Consider the following 15083-nt stretch of genomic DNA (forward strand, 5'->3'; position numbering starts at 1 on the left):
CTGCAGGTCTCCAATTCTTTTAAGAGACGAGATTGCCAATAAAAATATGGTCTTGAGTGTAAGGAACTTCGCAGAAACTTGTTCTAGTGGTTCGAAAGGTGCCTCAGCTAACCCTTCTAACACTACAGCCAAATCCCAGGCTGGAGTCCTAGAACGTACCACAGGTCTCAGTCTTAGAGTACCACGGAGGAAGCGTATTACTAGGGGGTCTCGACCCACCGAGGAACCCCCTAAAGGAACATGAAATGCAGAAATAGCTGCAACATAAACCTTTAGTGTTGAGTGAGTTAACCCTTCCGAGAATTTTTCTTGGAGGAACTGAAGCACCAAATTTACAGGTGCGTGGACAGGGTCCGTTCCGTGTTGATTACACCAAGCAACGAACAACTTCCATTTATATAGATATAACTTCCTCGTGGAGGGAGCTCTGGAGTTGAGAATGGTCTCCACAACCTCGGTTGAGAGACCAAAGTCTATGAACCTGGCCCCCTCAGAGGCCAGGCCCACAGTTTCCATAATTCCGGGCGAGGATGGAGTATCGTACCGCCCGCTTGTGACAGGAGATCCTGTCTGAGTGGAAGCTCCATCGGGGAGCCGTCTAGTAGAGATATTAGGTTTGCAAACCAAAACCTTGTTGGCCAGTATGGGGCCACCAGTATTAGACTGACCCCTTCCTGGCGGATTTTCTCCAGTACTCCTGGGAGCAGAGCAACCGGGGGAAAAGTGTACAGACGTAGCCTCGGCCACGTCTGCACCATGGCATCCAGCCCTAGAGGTGCTGGGTGCGTTAGAGAGTACCATAGTGGACACTGAGTCGACTCTTTTGAAGCAAATAGATCGACTTCCGCTCGACCGTACTTCTGCCATAGGAGCTCCGCCACCTCGGTGTGGAGTCTCCACTCCCCGGGCCTCGGCCCCTGTCTTGACAGGGCGTCTGCCCCCACATTCTGATTCCCTGGAATATATGCCGCTCTGAGCGAGAGGAACTTCTCCTGGGACCACAGGAGGATCTGCCGTGCCAAGTAGTATAGTTGGCGAGACCGTAGACCCCCCTGGTGATTGATATAAGCGACCACCGTCGTGTTGTCCGTGCGGACCAACACGTGATGGTCTCTCAGGTCTGGGAGGAAGTATTTTAATGCAAGAAATACCGCCATCATTTCCAGCCGATTTATGTGCCAGGAACGTTGATGGTCCTCCCAGAGACCCTGAGCCGAGCGACCACTCATGATCGCTCCCCAGCCCGTGAGGGAAGCATCTGTCGTAAGCATTCTGCGACGACGAGAAGTCCCCAACACAGGACCTTGGGACAAGAACCAAGGCTTCCTCCACACGGCCAGAGCTCGAAGGCATCGCCGCGAGACTTTGAACGTGTGGAGAGGGTTTCTCCTCGGAGAAAACCCCTTGGTCTTGAGCCACCACTGTAAGGGTCTCATGTGCAGCAGGCCAAAAGGTATCACGTTGGACGCAGCTGCCATCAGACCCAACAGTCTCTGAAACTGTTTCACAGTGAGTGACTGGCCTATCTTTACCCCATTCACGGCTCCGAGAATGGAATTCACACGAGCAGGTGACAGATAAGCCTGCATCGTGGTGGAATCCCAAACTACCCCTAGATAGTTGGTAATTTGACTTGGAACCAATGCACTTTTCTTTGCGTTGAGCCTCAGCCCAAGCTTTTTCATGTGTGACAGAACAACATCTCGATGCTGACCTGCCAGCTGCTCCGTTTGAGCTAATATCAACCAATCGTCGATGTAATTCAGTACGCGGATGCCCTGGAGTCTCAATGGAGCCAGAGCTGCATCCACGCACTTCGTGAAAGTGCGGGGTGATAAGGATAGGCCAAATGGAAGAACCCTGTATTGGTAAGCTTCGCCCCTGAAAGCAAACCTGAGGAACTTCCTGTGAGAAGGATGGATGGATACGTGGAAGTATGCGTCCTTCAGATCTATCGCCACAAACCAGTCCTCGGACCTGATCTGTGGGACAATCTGTCTGAGTGTAAGCATTTTGAACTTTTTTTGAAGTTTTTGTACAGAACAATTTAGTATTCGTAAATCGATTATGGGACGCAACCCTCCATCCTTCTTTGGAACGATAAAGTAACGGCTGTAAAACCCTGACAGCTTGCTGGGAGGAGGAACCCTTTCTATAGCCCCTTTTTGCAAAAGTGTCATAACCTCTTGTTCCATAACCAGAGACTGCTCTGGGGTTACCACTGTGGGAAGAACCCCGTTGAACCTGGGCGGTTGAGAACCGAACTGTATTCTGTAACCCTGTTCTATAATGAGCAGCACCCATTTCGAAATATTCGGGAGAAGTTTCCATTCTTCCATAAATTTTACTAAGGGAACCAGTCTCTCGAGACTGGCCTCTGGTGTTTTTTGAGCACTTGGCTCGTTGGTCTGGACCGGCGCACCGGTAGAAAAACGAATCAAGTGACCGACCCTCCTCGGAGGATCGGTGGGAACCGCTGCGCCCTGTCGATAAACTTGATGTTTTAATATCAGGACCTCTCCGGAGGGGACTGCCCTCTGAAACCCTGGACGACTGGCGTCAGGATTTCTTCGAGGCCTTCCGAGAGATAATAACGGTCCTCAGATCCGTTCTACCTCTGGAAGGCCTCGCCTGCGTTGACCGCCCCGGTCCCCAAGCTTTTTGCGGGGGAGCACGGGTGGCCACGCTGGCTTTTTGTTGCTCTCTACGAGCAGAGGAGTTGGCTACCGGCCGAGGCTGCTCCCGCCCAGCAGTCTCGGGGCGATTAATGCGGCGGGGAAGGAATCTCTGGAAGGCCGCTGACTGTTTACGTGTCTCCTGGAACCTGTCGACGACTGATGACATAGCATCGCCGAACAGGCCCACAGGAGACAGCGGCGCATCCAGGAGGACATTTTTATCTTTATCCTTGATGTCAGATAGATTCAGCCACAGATGCCTTTCTGTGGCCACCAGGGCTGCCATAGAGCGGCCGATTGACTTGGCCGTCTCCTTGGTGGCCCGGAGAGCAAGATCTGTGGCTTTACGGATTTCCTGCACAGTTTCAAATGTCGCTTCCCCGCTCTCGTCGATTTCCCCCAGCAGGTCAGCTTGGTAGGCTTGTAATAGTGACATGGTATGTAAACAAGCCGCCGCCTGACCTGCCGCCGAATAAGCCTTGCCCACCAAGCCCAATGTTGTTCTTAGGGGCTTAGTGGGCAGTGTCGGGGTCTTGAGGGACGATGCTGACTCAGGCGAGAGATAGCTCGCAAGCGTCTCTTCTACCTGAGGCATCGCCCCATAGCCGTAGTGTTTCAGCCCCATAATATTACTATATGTGGATGTTTGGGGGCTGAAAACACGATATTGGACTGGACGATTCCACGACCTCGACACCTCGGTGTGGAGGTCGTGAAAAAACGGCAGACCCCGACGCTGTGGTAGTGACCTAGCTGGGAGAAAGCGCTCATCGAGTTTGCTTTTCTGTTTTGTGTCGCTTCTCTCCGCGGGCCAGTCGATCTTGAGCTTATCGACCGCCCGCGTCACTACCTCCAGCAGCTCCTCATATGCTGGTGATGAGGATGGCGGTTCCTCATCACCAGCGCCGGTGCCTCTCTCCGGGGGGAAGAAACCGCAGAGCGTGCTTCCACCGCCAGAGAAGAGACACTGGGTCTGGCAGGTAAGGGAAGAGATGAGGCAGAGCCCGTCTCAACCCCCTCCACCAGATCCATCTGTGAACCCCACGAATGCAGCCTTCGCTGTGCCTCAGCAACAGCGGGACCGGACCCGCGGGGAACACGGGACGCAGCACTCTCCTCGAAGAGTGCTCGCTGTGATCTCAGGACTCTCAACGTGAGCCGTTCACAGTGGACACAGACAGCTCCCTCGAGAGCTGCCTGTGCGTGTTCGGCTCCCAAGCAGATAACGCACATCTCGTGTGTGTCCCCACCCGAGATGAATCTAGTGCAGGGATGCACACACTTTCTGAAAATCTGCTTATCCTGAGCTGTGTCTTTTTGTTTCTCCGCCATTGTTGTTTTCTACACTGAAATATATATATATATATGTATATAGTGATGTGCTTTAACTGAATCTTGTCCTCAGACGAAGATATCAGCAACGTGGTAGACAAACAACACCAAATAAGACACACAAGATACAGATAGCGCTTACTGAAGACAACAGAAGCTAGCGTTCTTTGTTCTGGGTGTGCTTTATAGCTTCCTGGTCCGTGACGTCACCCGCCTCTGACGTCCCGTCTCATCATTGGTTGGATACAGAAGTGCTTCACGACGCAATGCGCAGAGGGTTCCCATCACGTCGTTTCGACGTAGCGTCGATAGTTCCCATGAAAGGGAACTAGGGGGCCCTCCTAGTTTGCAACAATGCCAAGGACTGGACATAATAAACATTTTGTCCAAAGAGACCAGTTACATTACTGAATAGGTCTCATTTAGATTTTGGATTTTGAATTTGAATGATAGGAAATCCTATTAATTGATGTGTGACTAAAATCATGCACATATGACCTCTATATTACACCTCAAAATTGCATAATTTAGTTCCAGTTTTACACTGGGAGGCCATGTATCTGCATGGAGTGCAATGATGTTTGAATGGCCTCTTGAAGTTTCTACAGCTGTGATGGCATTGCATTGTGTTCACAGCAACAGGTTAAACTGGAAACCACTTATAGACTATGATGCTGTGAATGTTGGGTCAAATCATTTGCTCAATTCATTTAAAGTTTTTTTGTGACTACAATATAGAATTGGACACTATTTTCTTATTTTTGGGCTAAGATGTTATCAGTTACATTCTTCTGAGAATCTATTTGGATATGAAAAGAAAGGTTGGACAAACACAGGTCTGATTGAGAGCACAAAGATACATTTTTGGTCTGTTTGTTTTTTCAGTCTCTTTTGATACACGAGTACAGCATATACACAAGTATGTACACGAGTACAGTAATATTAACATACACGAGTACAGAAATATTAACATACACGAGTACAGTAATATTAAAGTCTGAAATAAGACCAAGGTAAAAGATATGTTTTATAATACTGAGCCTTAACCAGTGCTGTTTACACCATTTGTGACATCAGTCGTAAACCTTCTTAGCACCTCTTGAACAATTTCAAAGTATAGTGATGTGATTCATCTTATTCTTTGGCTAAATTTCTTTTATGAAAAAAAGACAAGCTGAGCATGTCCTCTAAATTGGGGGGGGGGGGGGGGGGGGGGGGTTTGCATCCTGTAGATGTTGTGTGGGCAAGGCGTTGTCCTATGCTATTCCTTTGAGATCTTCTCTTCAGATGAGTTTTATTGCTTTATTGCAGGGCACTTGATCTCAGTTTTTGTCTAACAGGAAAATCAAGTCTTACCCTTTAGTGTCATATATTGGTTATCACGTTGGTTTTATATACAGTGTTTTACATGTGTGTAGTTGTATTAAACATTTTTGGAAACAACAGTTAAGGAGTACTGACCAACAATTGAGAGGGTTAGCAACAAACATTCATCTGTCCCACAAAAAAAAAGTATTGAGTACTGAGAATCAGATCGTTGCAGCAAAGCATTTCATGTAATTCAAATACAATTAGCCTAAATAAAATGCCTTAAGTTGAAAGTACAAACTCTTCAATAAGAAGATCTTGCCTTTTATCAGGCCCGTAGACAGTGAACTTGGACTCAAATAGTTTGGTGACCACTATCTTATATTATCTGACCCTTAACAAATCACTTTGTTAGTGTGAAGTTCTTGCAGGCACAATTTAATAGGATTTAAGTTGTATTCAGGTATAGTTCAACAGTATTTACTGATCAATGTAATAATGTGATACAGTATCATTGAAAAAAAGTACAATCGAAACATGATTAATGTGGTTTTGTAGTTTTCTCATGTCAGTTTAAAAAAGGTGTGTGCTCAAAGTAAACAGTATTCATTTTCATTTGTGCAATGTTCATTTGTACTTTTTGGTTGTGTTTACATTCTCATTAATTAAGAGGAACTATGTAAAGCTCAGTAAATATAATATTGCAGAGGCTATTTGCACTAAGTGCAATAGCGATTGATGCTATATTCTGTGTACACTGAGTGAAAATAGCATATTTTCTTAGCAATATATGTTATTTACACAAAGTTTAAATAGCAATAAATTCTATTTAAACTAAGTTTAAATAGCAATAGTTTCTATTTACACTAAGGTTGCATCCAAAATTGCATACATTTGTTGCCCTGAGGGCGAGGTCAGTCGCCATATTGCATCAACTCCGGCTCAGAACTGTGCAGCTCCTTTGCCAAGATTGAGAGTTTTGAGATCTGATGGTAGTTGTTCATGTCTGAGGGATCACCATCTTTAAATAATTGGAGAACATAGCAGCTTTCCAAATTTTAGGTATAGAATTCGACAAAAGACTGAGTAATTGAGTAATGAGTATGAGTATGAGTAATCGACTCTGCAATAATATCCGCTGCCACCTTTAGAAGATAAGGATCTAGGTTATCTGGTGTTTTGTGATGTTTTGTGGTCAATGCCTTTCAATGCTTTTCAAACTTCAGTTACTGAAAACAAACACATCCAGATTTCCAACCACTGGTGTAACCACAAAACATGAGACAATTGTATTTATACTCAAACTGTCAAATACAGACCCTGCATGAATAAAGTGTTTATTTAACTGGTTGATCATAGCAGCTTTATCTTTTATTTTACCTACGTAATCCTGAATATATTCAGGAAGACTAGAGGCTACATGAGTCACTGACAAGGATTTAATTAATTTCCATAATTTTGAGGAGTTATTTAAATTCTCTGTGACTGACTTTAAATAAAACTCTGATTTAGACTTTCTAATCATCAATGTGCACTTATTCCTTAGTGTTTTAAATTTCTACCAATCAGCAGGGGTGTTTGAAAATCTGGCTTGCGCCCATGATTTATTTCTTAAATGAATTAACTCTGAAAGACTATCTGAAAACCAGGGATAGTCCCTACCGCTGATCCTGAACTTCTTAATGGGAACGCTTCTTAGAGATGGACAGAAACATTGATTGAAAATATTACCATGCCAGTTCCACTTCCTGTATTAGAGTTACCATTAACTATTAAGACTGAATGCGCAGGCAAACTCATGAAATGTATTTTCAAATGTAGATTCGGGAGGGACCTAAACATTCAGTCCTGTCAATCATCATTAAGAGCGTATATAGCAGTCCCAGCGACAATTCCCAGCGACATCCCTCCTCCTCCCCATCTCCTTCTCTATTTCTCTTAATCTCCTTCTATGTAGTGTTGTTATAGGGGGGTTTAACTCTGAGCTTGAGCAAAGCCTCAGGTTCGAGCCTCCTTCAAGGACAGCAAGCCAAGTTTGTTTACCATTAACTATTAAGACTGAATGGGCAGGTGAACTTGTGAAACTTACTAATGCTGAATAATGACATCCCAGTCAACACATAAGATCAAGCAATGATCAAAGTGACATCACACGATTCTCATACTGCGATAGTCACAGTGTGAGTAATACGTGAGATCACTGTGAATTCAAATGATCTTCATACTATGATACTGACAATGTGATTAATATGTGAGCAAAATGTTGAGCAGGTTGAGAGGAGGCAGTTCAAATGTTGCTCACCGGGGGGACATTATACTTCCTGTTTCTCAACACTGGAAAAACGTGGATACTGCAGGATTTTCTAGCTATTCACATACGCTCATATAATATTTTAATGGGAATATGCACTGTGGCCTGGCCCTGTGTTACCAGAGTACTGGCACATGGCCAGGTACATGTGAACCAGCCATCTTGCTTGCTCAGGTGTAGTAATCAAACTGACTGCATTAACATTTTTGATGTACTTTGTTGATGGAAATAAAATATGAACTTCTACACAATGTTTGTGATATAAATGACCAATATTAGAGAAAACTTAGGTCACAGAAAACTGACACTAAACTAACAGAATGAGAGTTTAACACAGTGATATCACAGTGGTCTCACATGGTGAGCTCACAGTATGAGCGAGATGGTCCTCACTGCAGAACACAAGATCCAGAAGGCGGGGTTGGATCTAGATCCAACTCCTCCCACTTTACATATCCCTAAACCTACTTGTCTCCACTCCCTGGATCTAAACCTACCCGTCTCCACCCCCTGGATCTCGTGTGTTCTTCAGTGAGGGGTTACTGGTATGAGCACACAGTGAGTGCGCTGTGACATTGGCCTCACAACTGTCTCCATAGTTGAGTTGCCATAATTGATTCTGCTATTTTTCATGTTTATCACTATCTGTATTGTAAAAAGCACTATACAAATAAAGGTGACTTGACTTACAGTTATTGGAATGTAATCAGGTTTCAGATTATTTCAGATAAACTAAGACATGTACTTTCTTTTACTTCTGTTCTCTTCTGGAAATATGGGAGATTTTCTTTCATTTATCTGAGTTTATTTCTCAATTCAATTATAAGGTGATGAGACAGTGCTTTCACTCATCTGTATGTTGATTAATGATTAGTTTTTATGGCGGTAAAAACATCTGTCTTATGCTCTGTAAAGTGTTTCATTGATAACTTTCCATGTATAATTATTTATAAATTCATATTTATTTATAAATCCTGTTTCAACAGAGAAAGACTTGATGAAGTATTGGTGCAGAATTCATTCACTCATATTGTGATCGAGTAAATTGATTCAGTGGCAGTTGTGTCTTCTCATATCAAAATAAAAGATTATTTTAATTATATTTGCACATTCCACAGATGCTTTTGAAGTGCATTCAAGTTTAACATTTCAGTTTATCCATTACTTGTTTCTTGTGAACAGAACTTGCTTGTGCAGGAGATTCTCATCATGTGTTCAAATATTTGGTAACACTTTATAATAACTGCACGCTATGAAGCATTAGTTAAGCATTAGTAAATAGTTAATTCATCATTTATAAAGCATTAATAGACATTAGTAAGCAGTTTATAAATACAGCTACAGATGCTTTATTCTTGATTTATAATCATATCTATAATGTGTTTAATAATTGTATTTTCATTCTTTATTAATGATCAGTTTATCATTTCTAAATTAAGTATTACATTATTTACAAACCAGTTATTTAGGAGTTGTCAGTGGTTCATAAGATCATTTAGGAAGTGTAAGTAAATGATTGATAAACTATTTAAACATTCATTTATACATCTTATTATTTAGACATATAATAATAGTTACTTAGTGTGTTAATAAATGCTTTATTAACACATATTCCTACTGCAATTCATGATTAATTCAGGTAATTATAAAACATTTAGAAGCGGTCAGTTAACATTTTTTGTGAGCTCATCTAAAGTGAGGACTATTTATGCTTTATAAAGCTTTTATAAATGAGATTTAAAGGTTCGGTGATCTTCTGCTGTTCTCTAATGTTTTAAAGTTAGTACTGAGGTAGTTTTGACACTAGGAATGTGTTAATAAAGCATTTATTAACACACCAAGTAACTAATACTATATGTCTAAAGATGCATAAATGTACATTTAAATATTTTATTAATCATTTACTTACACTTCCTAAATGATCTTATGAACCACTGACAACTCCTAAATTACTGGTTTGTGAATAATGTAATACATAATTTAGAAATGATAAATTGATCATTAATAAAGAATGAAAATACAATTATTAAACTCATTATAGATATGCTTGTAAATCAAGAACAAAGCATTTATAGCTGTATTTATAAATGGCTTACTAATGTCTATTCATGTTTTATAAATGATGAATTAACTATTTACTAATGCTTAACTGATGCTTAACTAATGCTTCATAGCGTGAGTTATTATAAAGTGTTACCAAATATTTAGTGTTTGATCTTGTGATCAGGATGTTTGCATTATGTCACGTGTTTTGCAGGAATAGTATGGATGTTTTGGTCTCAGAATTACAGAATTACAGTTTTGTCAAACTGTCTAGATGCAATTATTTTTTAATAAAATAATTATTTTCATTTTTATCTTAATTTTGTATTATTTATATTAAAATTAATAACACTGACCTGCACTTTTTTTTATCACTTTCTGTCTTTGAATATTTCAAACTTGCAGGCAAGTACAAATTCTAAAATATTTGTCAGAATAAGACACTGTGTGTTGATTTTGGGACAGAAAGCTGGATATGCTTTGTCTGGCTATCACCAGACCAAGCTCAATTTCAAATTGAACATTGGTCTGGGGAGTTTTCTATGTATTTCCTACTGCACAAGAGGCGTGATCAACGAGCATTATTCATGCATTTGGATAGTCCTTCAACCAATCAGATCAATGATCCGGGTGATGTATTTTTGCAGAGCAATGCAAAACAGGTTTAGTTTGTATTGGTTTGTAGCATTGATCAGTGGTTTGCACTTTGCAGAAGCAGCAATGGCATCGAGCGATTTTTGCAGGTTGTGCAAAAAAAACATGAAAGTGAGTGGTACTTACACCCACTCAAGCGATTTGTTTGCTAATCTAAAGAAGTCATTTAGCATCATTGAGAGGTTAAAAGGAATTGGATTGACGGTCGTGCGAGAGACATCATCGTGTTATACCCGCCCAGAGCCATAGAAAGAGCTCTGTACCCGCCAATAGCGAGCAAGGTGGATAAGCCAGTCTGTGATTGGTTCCCGCAAAAGTGTAACAGATGCAGCAGAAAGGAATGTACGGGTTTCCAGACTGAGTTGCCGGGCAAAATCAAATCGCTGGCAGATCAGGCTGGGTTTACCCAGTCTAGGAAATGCCTGTTGTCTCTATGATTTACCTTTTCTATCTCTTTTTCAAAAAAAAAAAAAAAAAAAAAAAAAAAAAAAAAAAGATAAATTTTTCTTTACTTTGTTACCAGCTCCTCAACTCTAGATGGGTAGCTATGTAACACTACACCTCCTCCTCATTGTGAATATCTAAATGAGCCTTTTTGATCCAGAAATATGAAATACAACATGCAATGCTGAAGTAATTTATTCATGTAGAAAGCAAAGATAAACAAAGATGGGTAAATATACGCAACCCGCTTGATCAAACTAGGGTTGAGAAACAGGTGCATTTTAAAAATCATTTCAACCTTTACTGAAACAGCTCTTAAGAATAAAAGGTGCACAGGTCAAATGAAAGTAATGAAAAAAGTGCAAAAATAGTATTGCTCAGAAAACAGTAGTTTGGTATTGGTATTTTGCTTATAGGATCAGAGGACTGTGGTGTAACATCATCTCATTCCACTTGAACTGGCAATGAAAACAGAAAAAAAAAAAAAATCATTAAGCAAACATACACATAGTATAAACAGTACAAATAGTACAAAACGTCTACACACCATGTCTCTCACCTTTTATTTATCATCTGCAAACACCTCAACCTCACACAGTGTGAGATATTCATTGCGACCAGGTACAAAAATGTTGACATATCGTCCCTTAATAGGCTTAAACTCAAATGTTTTTGTGTCTCCAGGTGGGATGGACACAACAGTCGCAGCCCTGTGAAGAAACACAGTAACAGAGAAATAGAGAGGGGCGTATTATCATAATCGTATTTATCATAATAAATATACTGTCAATGTCAAAAGCAAGTTTGTATTAAAAGTATTTTTTAAATAATAAGTAATTTTATCTTATTTACTCATTTTCTAACCATTTGTGTAAGTATTAAGAGAGAGACAATACTTACAGCTGATTATTGTTGCCATTATTTGCCAGGCTGTTGCCGATACGGATCTGAGCACCATTTATTCTCTCTGCACAACAATCTCCACGATTAGTGATGCTAACCCTGGTTACCATGTAGACATCCAGCAAGTCAACTCTCCACCAGGGTTCCTTGTCCGCATTAGTATGACTGCATGATCTACTAATGTAATTTGGAGTCCTGTTGCCATCTACAGCATTTTGAGCAACTGTTAATCCATCGTATGTGGAAGACTGGACAGCTGTTCCTCCAAGAGCAAGATTCTCTGTTTAACAAAGACAGTCTTTATATATATATGCTCATGGGAGAGTGAAAGCTACCTTGCATCCTAGACCATGCTATGTGCCTAGAGTGCCCTCTAATATGGCTCGGTCTACAATTCTTCAGTCCTCCACTGCATATTATCGGTGTAACGAGAGAGACTTAATTTACTCTGCCCTGTTTGGGCCTTAGAGTTATATGTTCAGAGGTCTTCTTACTGAAGGAAGGCAGACCAATTATTAGTATGATTTGGATCACCCAGGAAAAGATCCCCACCCTCCAAGCAAACAATCAGCAACTGGATTGTTGAGGCGATTTCTTTGGCCTACCAGGTGCCCGGTATGCTTTCACCTTTGGCAGTAAGGGCTCATTCTACTAGAAGCATGGCATCTTCTAAAGCCCTGCTCTCAGGGGTCTCACTGCAGGAGATATGTAATGCGGTTCATGAGGTTTTATAGCATGCACCTTCCTTCTAAACCTTGAGAGTTTAACACTAGGACAGGCATTACTTGGGATGATGCAGTAGGCATTGGATTCCCCAAAGTATTGTCATACGTCGCAGCACGAGTTCTCGGTCTCGGGTTACATCTGTAACCCTTGTACCCTGAGAAGGGAATAAGATGCTGTGTCTCTTAGCCACACCTTCATATGCCTGAGAGCGACTTACTTCGACCTGACGCTATTGTGTGCCAGCGTCCCTTTATAGCTTCTGTGTACACTGTCACATGCCAAGTCACTGGTTACGTCATGACACAGCACCAATCAGGATTGGACTAGTTTCACACATAGGATTCCTCAAAGTGTCATCATACCACGCAGCGTCTTGTTCCCTTCTCAGGGATCAATCAATATTTGTGTTCAAGATTGTTTATTTGTGACTAGTAGCCATGTAATAATCACTCTGTCAGGTATATTTTTTGATAACAACTTGATGTCTTGATGTACATTATCTCTTATTGGATACCAAATGTTCAGTAAGAATATTATAAATTTGCGTGGCAAGCAGAACAGGACCGAGAGCCGTGGGAATGGAGCAAGGCCAGTGACATGAGTGCCCGGTCCTCTCTTGTCCTTCTCTGTCGTCACTCCTCCTTTTATCCTTCAGAGCTCCTCCATGAATCTCGAGGCCGGTGCGGCATGCAGGAGTCTCCGTTCCCATGGCTCTCAGCCCCGTCCTGCTTGCCACAATGTGTTACTGACAACAACATTCAAAGTAATGAAGAACACTCACTTGGAACACAAATGTAGGTTGGTGTGTACTTTTCTGTTAATAAAATAATATCAGTTATACACACATTAATAAGTACATAAACAAATTCTATCACAGCGTTTTCTTCTCTCTCTGTCCCTTACCTGCAAACACCTCGACTTCACACAGAGTAAGGACTTCATCATTACCAGGTAAAAAAATGTTGACATATTGGCCATTAACAGGATCAAATGAAAATGTTCCTGTGCCATCAAGAACACTGAGGATAGTTGCAGCCCTGCAAATACATAAAGAACAGTTTTAAAATGAAAACCAGAGGCCTCGCAACACAATGGATGTCTAACGAATTCAATTACTAAAATATAATTAGTTAATTAGTTAAAAACTATTGAAATCAAATGGTTTGTACAGCACTCTTCACAATGCGAATTATTGTTTGTGTTTTATTTTTCATTGTTACAAGAAACAGTGGTCTAAACTTGTCAACAAATGTCTGGATAAAATATGTTCAAGTAAAGTACATCTCCATGGCTGTGGCTCTCTGAGTGGTTGGTTTGTGGATGAGGTTCAATTATGCCTCCTGTTTTATTAAACCAGATTGAACATGATAAACATGGGAATATGACAGAACAATTGAAACATTTCTTACAGCGCATTGTTGTTTCCGTTGTTGTCCAGACTGTTACCAATGTGAATCTGAGCTCCTCTAAGCCGCTCTTTGCAACAGTCTCCACGATTAGTGATGGCAACGCTGTATACACTGTAGATATTTCCAAGGTCAACTCTCCACCATGGATTAAACTCAGAATTAGTGTGAGTGCATGAGCCCTTAAAGTAATCAGAGTCTCTCTTTCCATCTACTGCGTGTTGAGCATCTCCCAGTGGGTGGCCTAAGGAGGACTGCACAGCCTTGGCATTAAGAGCAAGATTCCCTGTTCAAAATTATATGAAATGCATAATAAAAAGATAAGACAGGTTCAAAGCAATGCAAAGCAATACAAAGAAATATAAATAAATAGATCATAATAAATAAATAAATGAATAAAGGTTTTCAGTTACCATATTTCAGCATATAATTTTAATAAATTAATCTGATTGATATGTAATGATACACAATGGTTACAGATTTTTAAATCCAGGCATTTTTACTTGTATTATTCTAAACGTACCTTTGGAATCAGCGACACACAGTCCAGTAAGTGTTAGAAACACAATCACACGTATCGCCATCCTGATATAAGACACAACAACACATCACCTCATCTCAGCATATGAAGGAATAATTTTCAATTTCTCATCCTCATAAAAACTAAGAAATACATATATTGCTATTTTAATGATAAAATAATATAGATAAGCCCCATGACAGTAAAGTCAGTGCAATGTGACTAACCTGCCTCCTTTCTTTGGCTTTTAAATGCCTTTGCTGAGTTTGCTCTATTTTTAACTTATATATTTTTAACTTATATACTTGTATATTAATTAACTTATATAAAAATCATCTGAAATGTTTTTTTTCTTTTATATAGAAATAAATGGTCTTCAGAGGTGAATATTGTTTACAAAAGTGTTACAAAAGTACACTGAAAATAAGTGCACGTTTGTATGGCAGCTGATATTTTAACTGCCATCAAAGCTAGCTAATTATATATCAAGAGAAATAGGCAGAGTTTTAAAAAAATATGTAAATTATTCATCATTGTGCAACACAATATGAATAAAACATACCAAGGCAACTTACACTGCTTAATTAATTGCGAAAAGAAGTGATTTTTTATGCTTTGAGCTTATTGTGACTTCTCTGAATGTTGGATAAAGCATGGGTATGACCCGTGTGTAAGAACTAAGAGCTGTGACCAATGGCCTTTTGTCGCACTTGAACTTGGAATATACACACACAAACACAAAATGGACTGGATTCGAG

The 15083-nt window shown here is 40.6% G+C and overlaps 1 protein-coding gene across 2 annotated transcripts in view; it reads right to left on the reverse strand.

Moving 5' to 3' along the window:
* Positions 1-10947: 10947 nt before the first annotated feature.
* LOC125275128 overlaps positions 10948-15083 on the reverse strand; it is a 6059-nt gene continuing 1923 nt past the window's right edge. For both annotated transcript variants that reach the window (XM_048201819.1, XM_048201818.1), the window contains exons 3-9: positions 14329-14390; positions 13809-14091; positions 13303-13436; positions 13181-13213; positions 11671-11953; positions 11330-11480; positions 10948-11228 (exon numbers count right to left, since the gene is read on the reverse strand). In XM_048201819.1, the coding sequence (XP_048057776.1) occupies positions 11333-11480; positions 11671-11953; positions 13181-13213; positions 13303-13436; positions 13809-14091; positions 14329-14390 (943 nt within the window). In that variant the 3' untranslated portion in view covers positions 10948-11228; positions 11330-11332. The remainder of the gene's footprint in view (positions 11229-11329; positions 11481-11670; positions 11954-13180; positions 13214-13302; positions 13437-13808; positions 14092-14328; positions 14391-15083) is intronic.

The sequence above is a fragment of the Megalobrama amblycephala genome, linkage group LG9 (genome assembly GCF_018812025.1).
Source record: "Megalobrama amblycephala isolate DHTTF-2021 linkage group LG9, ASM1881202v1, whole genome shotgun sequence".
Lineage (NCBI taxonomy): Eukaryota > Metazoa > Chordata > Actinopteri > Cypriniformes > Xenocyprididae > Megalobrama > Megalobrama amblycephala.